We start from the raw sequence: 16,860 nt of genomic DNA, 5'->3' as shown, positions 1-16,860 counted from the left end.
AGATAGGAGAATCAGCTGAAATGATAACAGTAATAACAGCTCTATGCTGGGATGAAGATGTTCAGCAGGACAGAGTGGTTTTTGGTTGCTGTGCTGCTCAGTATAGACAGAATAAAGACTTAGTGCTAGAAATGAATCCGCGCTGTTCAGACTTTATAGATTACGACAGGATCTACGACTGTGTTGGGTACCTGAGAATGCAGACAGAGCAGACAAAAGTGCAACAAATAAGAAAGATATTATTGATATTCCTGCTGGTGAGGCGGAGGAGACAAAGCAATAAAAACAAAATGTCAGGAAAGATGGGAGGGTGGACAATAAAAGGCAATATCAATAAATGCACATGGTGGTAGGAAGGGAAATAGGGACTTTTTTCTTTTTATGATTTATACTTTATTTATAAGTTTTCTGCATAAATATACAAAACATAACATCATAGAACCAGTCCACAAGAAAAACAAAAAACTCAAACACACAAGACGCAATTATACACAAGACGCAATTATACACACGATTATTGTATACATGGATCCAACCCATGCCGTTGTCCCCAATTCAATTATTTGTCCACAGTTGTAATCAGCTTAAATCTAGATGAACTCCCAGAGAATCCCAGAGAAATAGAAGGAGGGTCTTCCCAAGACCACATCACCATTATGGGTGGATATCCAGAATAACTGAATTTTGTTGCATTCCCACAAACAACACAGCCTCGTAACCTCATGAGACAATTCAATGAGGCTCCTGCTTTATACTTATTATAAATATAAAGTGATATATAGATGTTATGTAAGATATTATATTGTAAACCTTTATTCTATCTATTGCAGATTGAAATCTGCAATAGATAGAATAAAAGCAACAAGATCTAATTCCACACATCACACTGTCTCTATCAGGCAAGAATCACTTGAAAGTAAAGGTTTAAAAAAAAAAGAAAAATACAAGGAAGAGAGAGAATGGCTCTTCAAAGCATCAGGAAGACAGATTGAAACCTGGGGGGCAACTGGAGAGTACAGGATGCCCACAAAGCAGTAATTGAGTTTTCAAAGGTTCAACAGGATATATAACAGTATCCAATTAAGTTATACTGGTTTAGCTATTTTGTTTATCTGCTTGTTAGTAAAGAGCACTGTCAGTATAAAGAATGGACAGCGTATGCGTAACGTCGCCCTCGGGTTTCTGAAGGGTCACTTTGAATCTTGAAAATTGGTGGCTGCTGCCATGTTGGTAGTCCTGCCTCTTTTGCCTCTCAGCTAATCTAAACATCTGTAAAGACGTGGATCGTCGGCACACCTGAGGCAAGACTGAATGACGCCTGGGTGCTCAAACAAGCCATCTGTGTTATGGAATTTTCTATCCTTAGGCTACACATGATCACGTGTGGGCCTTGAGGTCCTCGGCAGTATTAATTGTTTGTCTTTGACTAGGTGCCATCATATCTCAACACTGTGGTGGCCAGGGTCGAAGAGAACTATTGCTGCCTTAGACATAATAGATAGCTGGCCGTAGACATTCCAATCTGTGTAAACAGACATCTGTGTCTCCAGACTATTGACTAATTCTGGGGTGTGTAGTATTTGGGGTGTGATCCTTGGGTTTAAAGTTTATCCACCATCACGATCTCGTCAGAATGTGAGACCGATTCAAGCACTTCTGATGAACTTTGAGAGTGTCTCTAATTCTCCTTGATCAAGCGTCAATAAATAATACAGCATAAGACGTCATAGGCTCCTGAACACTTTCTTCCTTCCTGACCATTGACCTTTGACTTCAGCAATTTCTCCACAACAATCTGTAACGGCACCTAGCTGTCAATCAAAGCAGCCACGTTTTTAATTATTAATATAAAGATCCACCCTCAGTACAGTTGTCATGAATGGGGAAATTAGCTATAGAGACTAAAACTGTTTTTTTCTCCAGGCTGTAAACATTATTTCTGCTGTGAAGTTGGACATTGGGGACTCATGGAGACTTTTTCTGGAGCCAGCCTCAAGTGGACGTTTGAGGAACTGCAGTTTTTGGCACTTCCACATTGGCTTCACTTCACAGCCACAGAGGCTCCAGCTTGGTAAAGAGTGTAAAAGTCTACATACTCCAACACAGCAGGAGGCGGTGTTCATTTCAACCCTCCAGAAAATCAAAAAAAAAGAAGGAGGAGGAAACAGTTTCTTACCGGTGCTATTTCGCTGTTGCACACATTTGGAAAGTGCTGCGCCAGGAATACTCTACACACACACACACACACATCTCAGAGTCTAACAGGTGAAACAGCAAAACTACAACACACACGGACTGAACTACGACACGTGTAGACAGGTGGAGTCCGTGCGCGGGCGGAGAGAGGAGCGCGTGCTGCTGTTAGAGAAGCGTGTCGGCGCCGCGCGGCTTCATCATGTGGCTGCATGTCAGCTAACAGCGAGTCAGAGGCAACGCGACAAACACGTTAAACTGTGAGCTGTGCTCTCGATAAAAAGTGGACTTATGGCTGAATTTGTAATATAGCTAGTTGAATTAGAGGATTTGAGGAGTGTAGCGAGCTTCAGTTCGGACAGAAGTGGTCGTTTTAATATGTAATGTTACACGAGCAAGAGGCTGAAATAGCAAATTCTTTAAAAAATACGTCAATATTTAAGTGAGTCGTCTGTTTTAGGGTTAGAGGACCTTTGTGTTATGGTGGTTTTGGACAGATAGTCGACATATCAAACTGTTTTTCAGAAGAAAGTCTTCCCCACACTAACCCTAACCCCACACTCCCCTAACCCCACACTAACCCTAACCCTTCCCCACACATTAAATTCTCCAAATTTCTTGCCATTTTTAAATTCACCCCAGGTTTTCAGCACAGTCTTGGAGGTGACGTGTACCCATCTTAGAAGTCGACCGTGATGGCCAAGCTCCAGGGCTTCGAGTTCTGGAAGAAGACCCTGAAAGAAGCGCGCTTCGTGGTGGCACCCATGGTGGACCAGAGCGAGCTGGCCTGGCGCCTGCTGAGCCGTCGTCACGGCGCTCACCTCTGCTACACCCCCATGCTGCATGCTCAGGTGTTCGTCCGTGACGCCAACTACAGGAGGGAGAACCTGTACAACGAGGTGTGCGAAGAGGACAGACCTCTCATCACGCAGGTGAGAAGAAACTCCCTCGCTGCATATGAATTTGCGTGTTCCTCGTGTGATGCCAGTGCGTCACGGCGTTTTGTTCTTTGTGTGTGTCAGTTTTGTGCCAATGATCCAGAGGTGTTCCTTAAGGCCGCTCTGCTGGCCCAGGACTACTGCGACGCCATCGACCTCAACCTGGGCTGTCCGCAGATGATCGCTAAGAGAGGTACACACAGAAGTTCCTACAGAAAATGATCTTCTGACTCCCGGTGTTTGTGTCAACCAGAACTAACCGGTCTTGACGCTTGTTTTTCAGGGCGCTATGGAGTTTTCCTGCAAGACGAATGGGAGCTGTTAGAGAAAATGGGTAAGTCTGAGTTTAACTTATTGAAGAACATTTCAGTTTAGTGGCACTTGAACAGTTTGCTTGCAGTTTTCAAAGACAAGACATGAAACTAGATACAACACACAAACCAGAACAGTCTGTCTGCCACTAGTATATAATGCACCTGTCTGTGTACAGTCCATGGAGGATCCTACTGACTTCTAACATAACATTTCATGTTGGCCTTGCCACCGAGCTTTGTCTTGCTCTCGTATTACTGTGAGGAATGTTGGGCTTACCTGTAACCAGGTGTATGAACAATATTAAAACAAAGTTGACCCCGACATGTTAGAGTTATTAAACGTACATAGCCACAAATAAATACATTACGTCATCACTATGCAGCCTATCTAGCGCTCTATGACATCAGGTAGTGATGCTCATGGGAAATGCAGTTGTTATTCCAGCCAAACACTACCGCTTTTGTCCACAGGGGCCGCCAGAATCAACTCGCAATGTAAGTTCTGTGTAGTTTAATGTTACCTTTTTTATTTTGCAGTCAGGTTAGCCAATGAAAAGCTCTCTGTGCCGATCACGTGTAAGATCCGTGTGTTCAAGGAGGTCGAAAAGACGGTCCGCTATGCCCAGATGTTGGAGAAGGCTGGATGTCAGGTGTGTTTACAGTGTTTTTAAATCTCTGGATTAAATACAGTTTCAGGACACATTACAAAGTCCTAAAATAAGACTTTGTCAAATCTCTTCCCAGCTGTTGACCGTGCACGGCAGAACCAAAGACCAGAAAGGAGCCATGACGGGTATCGCGAGCTGGGAGCACATCAAGGCAGTGCGGTGAGCAAGGACCACCTTGTGTTTGACCCTTCACATGTTCTGTATGTCACGTGGAACATAATCATTTCTTTCAGTGGACTCAAACGAAACATTCTGATCTCCCTCATGCCAAATTTTTCATATTAAGACAAAATCAATCAACTTTTCACTACAGGAAGGCAGTAAATATTCCAGTGTTTGCCAACGGCAACATTCAGCACCTGAGTGATGTGGAGCGCTGCATTCAGGAGACGGGCGTGCAGGGAGTCATGAGTGCAGGTGAAGATGCACGTCTGTGTCACGTGTCGTGTTTTTCTTCATGACACACACCTTGGTGTTAATAGATGATATATGTGCATTGTTTTAAAAAACTGATGTCTCTGTGTGTGTTTCTGTGTTATTTTTAGAGGGGAACCTCCACAACCCAGCACTATTTGAGGGATGCAGCCCCCCAGTGTGGGAGATGGCTGAGGAGTATCTGGAGGTGGTGAAGCAGTATCCACCCTGCACTCTGTCCTACGTACGAGCTCACCTCTTCAAGCTGTGGCACCACACGTATGTCCTTCTCTGTGTGTGCGTGCAGCAGCAGTAACCAGCAAGGGCGTGGTGGACTCCACCACTAACAATAGATGTGTGTGTGTGTGTGTGTGCGTGTGTGTGTGTAGGCTACAGATTCACCAGGATCTCAGGGAGGACTTGGCCAAGGTGAAGACCCTCGAGGGTTTGGCCGATGTCAGCAAACAGCTGAGGCTGCGCTGTCAGGTAAAGTTAGGTTAATTTGTCACACGTTGTCATGCAGATCCAGTCATAGTGAAATGAATTAATAAAAACGCAGCACCAGAGGGAGCCAGAGAGACAACGAAGAACAATCCTCTCTGCTTATGCCTTCATAAAACGTAAAACACACGGCATGTTATGTTATATTTGTAGAAAGAAGAGAAAACAAAACTGAATTTACGCCTGCAGTGTTTTTAAACATCAGGAGAAACTATTCCACTTTAAGGAAACTGTATCAAAGTGACACAGCAGTAAAGACCATCATCTTTAACTCACTTGATCATGAGATGAGACGTTTCAGGCTTCTGGCTGACTCATTGTACGTTTGTAATGAGTCAGAGCAGCATGTTGAGCTCATTCGGTCACAGGAAATACTGACGATCACCAGCCGGGCACATGTTTACCCAGCAGTCTACATCAAGACTGCAGTTTACACATTGAACCTCTGTGTCTATTATTATTGGAGCACAACCTTTTGTTATACTCTTTAATTCTGACCTATCAGTATTGACGCACATGGAACAGTGAGGTGAGGTAGAGTGCGTACGTGAGCAGAGACAGGAGTGCATGCTGCTGCTGAGGTGCAAGAGTAGGCAATTAAATGTCGGTGCCCTCATTAGTCGACACCAGAAATACTAGTCAGTTAAACTAATTGAACCTTCTAAAACCTGGCCATGTGATTGAACAGAGTAATCTTTAAGGCCTGGCTGTGTGTTTTCAGACTCATTAACTTCTCTAAATTACAATTTCTGTTATATTGACGGCTAAAATAGTCATCTGCAGCATCCCTACAGGTTATACCAAAAAAGTACTAGGTAGTGTTACAACTTTTGACAACGGAAAACCAAAAAGGAGCAATTCAGAGTGAGTTAAGGTGAGCTTAGCCGTATCATGCAGTGGAAATGAGACATTTGCGTAGGAAGCTTGGTGGTGGTCTATAAATTCATTCGTGTGTGTGTGTGCAGGAGGAGATAGCTAAAGGAAAGGAAGAGGAGGATAAGGAAGGTGGCCTGCCGTTCCCCCACTGGATCTGCCAGCCGTACGTCAGACCACCGTGAGTCACCACCCTGCTGTTTTCATTTGAATCTGTTCACTGAGTCAGTTTCATTCAGTTCTCCTACATCAGTGCAGTACATGTCATCAGGCTTAATGTAATGGAGACTTGCAGCTGAGTAAACAGATTTAAACATATTCGAGTACCCGACAATTGAGCTGTGATTGAAACCAGTAAAGAGTCGTGAGCACAAAACCCTCTTGGTAATCTCACTGACCATGCCTTTCAGGCCAAAGGAGCCGGTTGCCAATGGTAACAGCCAGTGTTCAGAGGTGAAGAAGACGGTGTGTCAAAAGAGGGCACTGGAGGACTCAGACGGTACGGCTGACACACTGTCCAAAAACAAGCAGAAGAAGAGATCCAGAAACCCCAACAAGAACTTTTGTCCCGAGCAGAAACGTGAGTCTGAGCCGTCGCTTTGAACTCAAACTGCTGACTGAAATCTGACAGCATCCCTCTTCTTTCCTCTCACAGCCAAATACATCAAATGTGAACAGTGTGGGAATCCAAAGGTGAGTGAGCGATTCGTGGTGAGGGAACAGATCTCTGCGAGAGCCACAAGTCAACTTGACCAAAGTTCTCGTTTTGTTTCGCTCTGCAGGGAAATAAATGTGTCTTCAACCTGTGTCGAGGCTGCTGCAAGAAGAAGGCCTTCAAAGAAGTCGCAGACTGTCCAAGTCAGTACACACACACATGCACACAGAGATAACAGTTGTAAGATAAGTTGTGCAAATAAGTGCTGTGGCTTTTTTTACCACAAGCTGATTACTAATATGTCTGCATATTTTTAAGTTTTATCATGAATAATGTTTCCAATAAAATGCTGCAAGAATGTCAGAAAAAAACTGTGCTCTCATCAGTAACTGTTCATTTAGTATTGTCAAAGGCACAACAAGCTGAGTGCTGCAATGATTAGTTCATCAGGGACTATGTAATTCTTTATGCAAGAGATGAACCATGGTTCCAGGTCAGAGAAACATTTTGCATGGTGTGCTCTAAAAAGAGTAGATGTGACGGAGCTTCGAGTCCAGAACCGACTGCTCAGTCTTCATTCTTTCCACCCAGTTTAAGTTAGTCTCATATGTTCTGTGATATTTACCTGACGACACCTCGGCCTCTGCACAGGTCTCTGAATGCCTCTCAGACATATCTACATGGATGGAGGCAGCTGAACTGCTGGTCTTCCCACCCAAACCTACTACACACCATGACATCAACATCAAAATTCTCACTGTCTTCCAGAGTAGCAAGAAACTCAGGGGTCATGGTTGATGACCAGCTAACCTTCTCTGATCACGTTGCCTCAGTTGCCCGGTCGTGCTGCTTTGCACTTTACATCATAAGAATAATCAGGCCTTACCTGACTCAACCTGCTACCCAGCTACTGATACAGGCTGTGGTCATTTCATGACTAGATTACTGTAACGACCTCCTGACGGGCCTCCCAGCCTGCACAATGAAACCTGAGCCAGAACGTGGCAGCACGCCCGGTCTTCAATCATCCCAAAAGGTCACATGTCGGCCCGCTGCTCATCGAGCTCCACTGGCTACCTGTAGCAGCCCGCAAAATTCAAATCACCAATGCTGACTACAAAGTTGTCTCCGGTTCTGCACCCACCTACCTGAATGCCTTTATACAGACATATGTGACTTCCTCCAATGAACGATGCCTGGCTCTGCCACCAGTACGCTCTGAGCAAACCAGATTTTTCTTATCTGTTGTTCCCCGTTGGTGGAACGTCCTACCAGTTCCTACCAGAGCAAGGTCATCCCTCTCTACCTTTTTAAAAAAACTGCTAAAGACCTCCAGCTCTTCAGAGAGGACCTCCTCTCCAACACTACCAACAACTGGATATGCTAAGTCTATCCCCCTCCAGTACTGTCGCAGTACTTAATGCTGCACTAACAGGTCTTTGGACAAAAGTGTCAGTTAAATAACTTAATATAAATATTTAAAGCAGCACTGTGAAGTGTCGCTACAACACAAAGTACAGCACCTGATGAGTGAACATACTCGCTGATGCCGAACTAAGGCCACAGAAATTAAATGAGTCCACCAGAATCCTAACACGTTCATCGACTACCTAACAACAACGAGCTAATGACTCCTGTCTTAAAGTTGTTTGGATTTCAGGTCACTTTACTGACAGAGGGGTTGTCACAGGGTGCATGAGAGAAAGGAGGTGTCAGAGAGTTGAATAAAGAATAGAATAAACAGGTAAACGTTTGTCACCATGGTTATGAGGCTACACATTTTAGTGCTATCCTCCTGTTCAAGTAGTTCTGGTCTGGTTATTTGGTCCTCACCAGAGTGTGATTGACAGCCTGTACAAACCAAACTAAATGGGCAAACACACTTTTAAAAAGTAGATGAATCAGTCCTGACAATAATCTGTGTGTTGTTTGGTTGACAGGCCACGGACTGAGGTTCAAGACCAAGGCAGAGAAACAGAAAGCCGAGGAGGACGAGAAGAAGGAGGGCTCTGCGACAGAGACGATCCAGATCCCAGATCCAAGTCCAGAGCTACCGCTATGAGCAGGACTCTGACTGTGACTGTCTCTACATGCACAAACATACTCAGACCAGTTAACAGTTACATGAAAGTAAGGTCGGCTATCATGGTCGTAGTTCATCACCATTATATCGTGATTTTGCTGGTGATGAACTCGTGAGGGGAAGCGGTTTATCCGAGTTGCAGTTGGAGGTTAGTTAAAGGTTAGTGTGTGCATGTGGAGGGAGCCAAAGATTCAGTCAGGACATCCAGTATACACAGCTGCTAAGTGACCTCCACAAAGAGACTGATGGTGATTGACTCTGATCAACAGCAGATTTTATTTGTTCCAGAATAATTTTTAAAGCTTTTTGACTATCTTTTTTTTGTTGTTGTTGTTGGGACATTCTGTCATCAAGACACATTTTATGAGGATAAGTTTGAACATTATTTTATCTAAAGATGTTACAGAGCCACCTGCCAGTGTCAGGCTCACAGAGAAAATCGCATATCCTTAAGAGTTTTTTTTTTTTTGTTTTGTTTTTTTTGTTTTTTCCATTCAAGGTCATGAATACTGTTGCATTTTCATTAGTGAATCTATTTATTTTTGGGTAAAGGCTTTCCTGTAGTGCACTGACTCATGTATGTGCCTTTTGATGATGATGACATGTATCCACATGTGAACTTGAGCTCACAGGGAGCAAAAGACGAGAACAAGATCAAAGTGGTGCTCATCTGATCTTATCTAAGACGTGCTCAGTGACTACGCAAACCAAAACAAATATGTTTAGAGGTGCTATCTGTACAGTTGTGCATACAGTGGGAAAAGAAAACGCTGACATTCTGTCACTTCCATCGGTAAGAAGCTGTGCATCAAATCCATCTCTGTAAGAGAAATGTTTAAAAAAAACAAGAACACTGTGGAGACTTTTTTTTTTTGGCAGAACAGAACTCTTTTGGGAACCAAAAGTGTGCCAACTTTGGCAGAACTTTGGGAGAATATGCTTTAAAGTACCATCTCAACCCCTAAAATGTCATTTACCAATACATTTTATTACCAGGGCCATTTAAACAAGACAAAAAGGAGCCCCTGCCGACCTCCTCTCCCTGTTTTTATATGTGCCATCTTTGTGGAATTATGTGTGCATATATTCATGAGTTATCTTGTTTTTATTGATGACCAATACAAAAGACATGAGTCTGGATTTTTCACTTCTTGAGTTGGTTAAACATTTATAAACTGCACTGTCAGCAGATGAATTATGACCAAACGTTCCGGGTTTCATAATGAGATGGGTTACCTCTGCAGATCTAAGCCACACTTTTCTTAAACTTAAAGGTCCAGTGTGTCAGATGTAGGGTGCGTTGTTTACAAAATATGGCAGAAATGTAAACTGTTTTCATTCGTGTCAAATCACCTGAAAATAAGTTTTTATGTTTTTTAACCTTAGAATGAGTCTTTTATATCTGAGAGCCTGCCATGTTTGTACAGTACCCCAGAACGGACAAACTAAACACAAGCTCTAGATAGGGCCTTTAACATTTAACTGCCGTAGTTTCTCCTTCACTCTTGGAAGTAGAGGGTAAGGCGAGGTGGTCACAGTTAGCAACTACAACGACAGATGCCACTAAATCCTACATGTTGAATCTTTAAGTAAATGATCCACTAAACTGAAGTCATGGTTAGAAAGCCTGCAATGGTGCAGTATCGGCAGCTGGATCTAGGTAGGCCCTTTCACTTTTTTGGTGAGTTTCTCCTTCATACTAGAAACAGCAAAGGTTGTGGAGGGGGTTGCAATCAGCAGGCACACTATTAGATGCCACTAAATCCTACACACATCATGAAACTCATGGAATTTAGACCATACATTGACGATGGTCACGTGAATTTGATCTAAGACGTGCTCAGTGACTACACAAACCAAAACAAATATGTTTAAAGGTGCTATCTGTACAATTGTGCATACAGTGTGAGAAAAAAAACCGCTGACATTCTGTCAAGACACATTTTATGAGGATAAGGTTGAACATTATTTTATCTAAAGATGTTACAGAGCCACCTGCCAGTGTCAGGCTCACAGAGAAAATCGCATATCCTTAAGAGTTTTTTTTTTTTTTTTTCCATTTAAGGTCACGAATACTGTTGCATTTTCATTAGTGAATCTATTTATTTTTGGGTAAAGGCTTTCCTGTGGTGCACTGACTCATGAATGTACCTTTTGATGATGATGATGATGACATGTATCCACATGTGAACTTCTCACGGGGAGGAAAAGACGAGAACAAGATCAAAGTGGTGCTCATCTGATCTTGTTCTCGTGTGAAAAGAAAACGCTGACATTCTGTCACTTCCATCGGGAAGAAGCTGTGCATCAAATCCATCTCCGTTATCTGGCTCAGTGAAACAAATCATGAAATCAAACACTGTTGGATGTGTTGTTGACAAACTTTTTAACAAGACATGCAAAAAAGAACAAGAACACCGTGGAGACCTTTTTTATTTCTAATAATTATTAAATTTTGACAACTGATATTGATCCTGATCTCACTTAAAGCCACTGAAAACCATTAGCTTTGGACCTTTTAAGAAAATGATCACTGGACATTTAATGAACTGAAGTCCATGGCGCAGGATCAGCAGCTCGATCTAGGTGGGGCCTTTCAGATATTTCATTACAGATGCTTTTTACAGATGATGTGATTCTGTTGTCCAGCTGAGGTGGTTCGGGCATCTGATTGGGATGTCCCCCTGGGTACCTCCCTTTGGAGGTGTTCCAGGCATGTCCAACTGGGAGGAGGCCCATCTAGCCTGGGAATGCCTCAAGATCCCGCAGGAGGAGCTGGAATGCATTGCTGGCGAAAGATGATGTAGCTGGCTGGCTAACATTATAGCACCCTCGAATAATTAATCAGCATGCACAGTTTAAGTTAATTGAGGATAGCTGAAAACATGAAAAAGTTCATAGTAATGGATAAATATTTGGACTAAAAGTTAACTGCCAGTTAACACTCAACTGAAAGTATAATATATTGATCAAATTTAATGATTATTGAATGATTGATGATTATTGGTCTTGAACAAGTTCCAGTTCAGATGAACAGATTTGGAACATGACCTTCTTTTGACTTGCAAATGTTTTGATAATAAATAAATAAAAAATATAAATACTAGAAATAAAAACCACATTTTTATCAGCATGTTAAACTTGGCTTCAGTTTTGTCAATAATCTGTACTGATCAGCTGCACACATGCTGCAAGCTGCTTATCTCAACACACAGCAGAGCCTCTTTACTTTTATCTCGGTGTGCACATATAACAAGTCAGGCTTCTGCTTTATGGCAGGTTTTTTTTTCTCCTTCAGTGAAATCATTGTTGTATTCTCTCAGTTCTCAGAGTCCATTGTTCAGCCATTTCAGCTCATTAAATGTGGTTGTTACTGAATTTAAATTTTTATGTACACGCATATGAATAAATCCAACATGCCATGTCTGCCCCAGCATACATTTAGTTATGATTACTCATGCTGATCATCAGAGCAGGGATGGATCAAGGACTTTAGAGCTTGTTCCTCCACCTACACAACAAGTATGTTTCATGTACAGAATACAGGCCCTTCACTGTATTTTGCTCGGAGACAGAGAAACTAACAAAGACTCATGTCTCACATACAGATGGGTGTCCAATTAAAGGAAAGTCCAACATAAAGTGTCTCAGCTTCAATCCATCTTGGCATTGAGTCTACAAATCTGTGAACTCTGTTAGATGATGCTGGTGGTGGTGGTGGTGGAGAGTGCTGTCTAACACCAAAATCTCCCATGGGTGTTCAATTGGGTTGTGATCTGGTGACCATAGCATATGATTCATTTCCATACTCATCAAACCGTTCAACAAGCTCCCATGCCCTATGGATTGTATCTGCAGTCGTTATCCTTCCACATTCAGGTTTTTTCTTTAATTTTTCACTCATCTGTCTATCCATCATTTCACAGAAGATGTACTATATGATGTTTTTGTTTAATTATGTTTTTTTATTGGCAAGCAGAATTTACAAGCTACGTTTATATTTGAGATCACATTGGGTATAATTCACAGACATCTACTCCTGGCACCAAATGGAACCACCAGCAAACAAACTGGGAGGAGAGGTCAGAGTCAAGTCACTTACTTCTCATACAAACTCTTGTCTTTGGGGTCCAGTCTGTCCAAATATTGGCGAATTTATCCTGTTGTGCTCTTGAGAATGTGTCAACTCTCCATGGTGTATATTTGATGAATTATGTCACATTCAATGTAATGGGATGCTGCACAAAACCTCAAATCTAAAAGAAACAGTGTATCTAAACACTTCCTTTGGAGTCCATTGGACATTCTTCAGGGCAGGACCAAAATATATGATAGTGTTTCACATTACTGGCCTGACATTCTCCAGCATCTGAGTTTTAAGTTATATGATGTCTTTATTGTTGTTACTGCATTTCATCAAATAGAAAGTGTCATTCTGTTATTTGTTGTTTTATGCATATTGTGACTTATATTTCCATCTAGTCTATCAGAATTCTGAATACTTAGCATTAGTCAATATCCAAATGGAGAACTCGGGTATAAAACAATTTAAACATTTGTTTTGTTGAAGCAATGCTATGCAATTAAAATTGTTTATTGGTTTAAGAAGAGAATGGGGTATTCCTAACACAGATGTCATTTCAATTTTTACAAATTCAGAATACTGTCCATTCACTTATCGTGGAAAATGAGTTTTGGGTTAGCTGAAGTAGAGGACATATTAAAGACCTAGACAACAAGTACGGTCATATTGTGAACTTTATGATATTATATCTGAAAAAAAGTCAAGATAAATATGTAAAACAAAAGAAGACTTATAACGTATATTTACGAGAAATGCAATCACATTAAGTTAATGTTGGCTACAACTCGCAGTTTCTGTGATGAGGATACTAAGTATGTTTTTACATCAGCGCTGGTTACACCCTCTAAAATAATTGTCACATGTCTCTTCTGACTCTCCCAATTGTACATTGTGTAGTTTAATGTTTGCCCGCTTGATCACATTGTGTTGCTTCTTATTTGATATGAATAAGTAGCAGTAATTCTGGTAGAAGAGAGAAAAGCTGGTGGAAAGTCATCAAGATTCATCCTGACAATCCATCCAGTAATTGTTACGATGTGAAAAATGTGATTTGTGTCTGAGCTACATGATGTTTAGTCTCATTTGGTTCTTTTTATATTAAATATCAACCTGCTCATAGACTGCAGATGGAAATCTGACACATTTAAATCACACTGATGTTAAAATGTCTATCAGACCTATTCAGCGCGCCTGTGCTGAATGGGTTTGATAAATAAATTCTGAATGACACTGAAATTGATGCTTGAAAGCTTTAATGCAAAGACTTTAGTTGAACAAACCAGAGTACATGTGAACAACATACAGTAAACATGATCTGACAGTTCAACACAAGAGAGAAGTAGAAGAAGAGTGAAGACAAGGGCAGACTGGTCAGTTTAGACCTCAGCAGAGTCCATCTTGATGTAGTCATTGATGAAGCGCAGATACTTGGACACCTTGGTGTAGACACCAGGGCGGCCTGGGAGGCCACAACCGTCCGGACTACCATAACTCATGATGCCCGCCTGCACGAAGCCACTGCCTTTACGGCACACCAGTGGACCGCCATAATCCCCCTTTGGAAACACAAAAATCACACATTCATTGTGAAAATCTTTCCACTTTGTTCACATTGTGTAGTTTGGTTGACACACAGTAGATAACTGCGGTGCTTCTCAACCTCGGTGTCAGACCTCTATCACAAAGAAGTGACTGGAATAGTAAAAACTCACTTTGCAGGCGTCCATCCCTCCATCCTGGCTCCCTGCACACAGCATGTCATCCGTCAGCTCGGGATACTTTGCCTTACATGCACTCTGGGAGATGATGGGAATCTTCAGCTGCTGAAGGGTTTCTGGATCTGGCAGTGGAACTACACACACACACACACACACACACACACACACACACACACACACACACACACCGAATGGAATAAAGATCATCCTGTTATAGGCCCTTATAGGCTACTTTATGTACAGAACTTACCATTGGTCCCAATGTTCCCCCAGCCAGTGATCCAACACTCAGAAGAAGAACCAAAGGTGTCATCGATGCTGGGCAGAGTCACTGGGGCAACGTCTGGTGAGAAACTCAGCTTTTTCTTCAGCTTAACCAGGGCGATGTCGTTCACGTAGCCACCGCTCTGGGCTCGGTACTCACGGTGATTCATGACAGTATCTATTTCCATGTAACGGGCAGATGCCTTCGTTAAGCTGTGTGAACCGACCGAAACAAATGATCGTCTCCAATTTGGCTCAGCCTGCCTGCCAACACAAACACACATACAGTATATTAATATTCAACATGTAGGTAGGTTCAGCAGAAGTGGGACATCCCTTACAAAACATATACACATCATCTTGTTTTGACTGGATACAAACAAAAGAGTTTTTTAATCTTGAAATCTTGTTACTGAACATTCATTTGAGCATCTTTCAGCTGATCGTTTTGATTTAGTAAGTAAGTAAGAAAAGTAAGAAAGCAACAACTGTACACAACATATCTGAACTCTACACCCATATTAGCCACTGCACTCTATAATATGTTCTACTTAATGAATTTTTGGGATTTCCCAAACCAATATGAAGAATGATAAGGGTTATGTTGATAACACACTTACCTATCAAAGCAGTTTGCAGCAGTCAGCACCCACTGCTCGCTGAGGATAGTGCCGCCACAGCGCCACCGGTTCTTCCCATCAGATGTGATGTTCAGGTGGGCCATCCACGGCCAGCCGCCCTTTGGAGCGTCCTGACCTCCAATGATGGAGCTCCTCACCTCAGCCTCAAGCGAACCTAAAAAGGCAATAATGTAACTGCATCAAATGTATCAATAACACTGAACACAGATAAATCAACACAGGATTTCTCACCTCCAGTGTTGAGGATCAGGACCAGCACAGTGACAAGCCTGTAGAAAGCCATGGCTGTGGTGGACTGAAGCAGTCTCTAGGAGGTTTATATACACACCTAGAGACGTCAAATTCTTATCAGCACTATCAGCCATCCTTTTGCTCTCAAACCACATTATTTTGTCTACGTGCTGCTCAGAATATTTTCTTAAAGCGATATGTTGCTGTTATCATTAGTTATAACTGTCATACTGTGTGTGCATGTATTTGCTTACAACTACATTGTAGCTTGTCATTTATGTTGTGCTATTTTTATTCCAGAGTCCATTTATTAACTATTTATAATAAAGGTACAAATACTGCACTTTCATGTCACCCATGAGTTTCTGAAGAGCCGTGAATCCTAATGCACCTGAAGGGGAATCTTTCAGGATTGGTGTCTGTTTCCGTGGGAGTTAACTGTACGAAGCACTGCTTTTTATAAACTTGAAATACAAACATGCAATTAAAGGAAAGTCCAACATAAAGTGTCTCAGCTTCAATCCATCTTGGCATTGATTCTACAAATCTGTGAACTCTGTTGGATGATGACGGTGGTGGTGGTGGAGAGTGCTGTCTAACACCAAAATCTCCCATGGGTGTTCAATTGGGTTGTGATCTGGTGACCATATAATACTAATAATAAATAAATAATAATAATAACATCAATAAAAAAATTCTCACCTCCAGTGTTGAGGATCAGGACCAGCACAGGGACAAGCCCGTAGAAAGCCATGGCTGTGGTGGACTAAAGCAGTCTCTAGGAGGTTTATATACACACCTAGAGACGTCAAATTCTTATCAGCACTATCAGCCATCCTTTTGCTCTCAACCCACATGTGCCAAATATGAAAAACATAGAGGAAGTGCTGAAAAGTGATAAAGGTCACTCAAGTAAAGTACATTTTAAAGATACTTTGACTGAGTATATATGTAATGTGTAATACATAAATGTTGTGGTGCATGGATATGAATCCTTACAAAGGCACATATATCATGTATATCAAAGTCTGAACAAGTCTAGACATAATATTCTGGACTAAAGTAACAGAAGATATCTTTTTCACAACTTTGAAGGTCAGCCTTGAAAGCACCTCATTAATATTGTAATATTAATGTATAATAACTAACTAATAACACGAACTGGTCCTAATCCCAATAATAATAATAATATAATAATAATAATAATAATATAATAATAATAATAATAATAATATAATAAAGACATTATAATTCCTGTTATAATTTTTATTTTGTCTATTTGC

At 41.7% G+C, this 16,860-nt stretch overlaps 2 protein-coding genes across 4 annotated transcripts; one reads left to right on the top strand and one right to left on the bottom strand.

Annotated features, from left to right (window-relative positions):
- Positions 1-2,148: 2,148 nt before the first annotated feature.
- On the top strand, positions 2,149-9,777 carry dus1l (dihydrouridine synthase 1-like (S. cerevisiae)). 2 transcript variants are annotated; one of them, XM_010751057.3, is made up of 14 exons: positions 2,149-2,265; positions 2,836-3,125; positions 3,216-3,324; positions 3,415-3,465; positions 3,983-4,095; positions 4,190-4,272; positions 4,427-4,530; positions 4,659-4,806; positions 4,917-5,013; positions 5,994-6,082; positions 6,312-6,481; positions 6,557-6,594; positions 6,684-6,759; positions 8,497-9,777. In XM_010751057.3, the coding sequence occupies exons 2-14, from the start codon at positions 2,889-2,891 to the stop codon at positions 8,616-8,618; spliced, it is 1,437 nt and encodes a 478-aa protein (XP_010749359.1). In that variant the 5' UTR covers positions 2,149-2,265; positions 2,836-2,888; the 3' UTR covers positions 8,619-9,777. The 2 variants fall into 2 exon arrangements, with proteins under 2 accessions (XP_010749359.1, XP_010749358.1); XM_010751056.3 differs by having other exon boundaries at positions 2,155-2,453.
- Positions 9,778-13,959: 4,182 nt separating this feature from the next.
- Positions 13,960-16,343, bottom strand: LOC104935247 (tryptase-2). Of its 2 annotated transcripts, none has more exons than XM_019262559.2 (5): positions 16,280-16,343; positions 15,326-15,500; positions 14,692-14,969; positions 14,436-14,575; positions 13,960-14,279 (listed from the first exon to the last, which is right to left on the bottom strand). In XM_019262559.2, the coding sequence occupies exons 1-5, from the start codon at positions 16,329-16,331 to the stop codon at positions 14,100-14,102; spliced, it is 825 nt and encodes a 274-aa protein (XP_019118104.2). In that variant the 5' UTR covers positions 16,332-16,343; the 3' UTR covers positions 13,960-14,099. The 2 variants fall into 2 exon arrangements, with proteins under 2 accessions (XP_019118104.2, XP_010749357.3); XM_010751055.3 differs by lacking the exon at positions 16,280-16,343 and adding an exon at positions 15,578-15,668.
- Positions 16,344-16,860: the final 517 nt, after the last annotated feature.

Source organism: Larimichthys crocea, chromosome XII, assembly GCF_000972845.2.
Source record: "Larimichthys crocea isolate SSNF chromosome XII, L_crocea_2.0, whole genome shotgun sequence".
NCBI lineage: Eukaryota > Metazoa > Chordata > Actinopteri > Sciaenidae > Larimichthys > Larimichthys crocea.
Note: the sequence above shows the minus strand (reverse complement) of the source record. Positions and strands in the feature narration are given on the sequence as shown.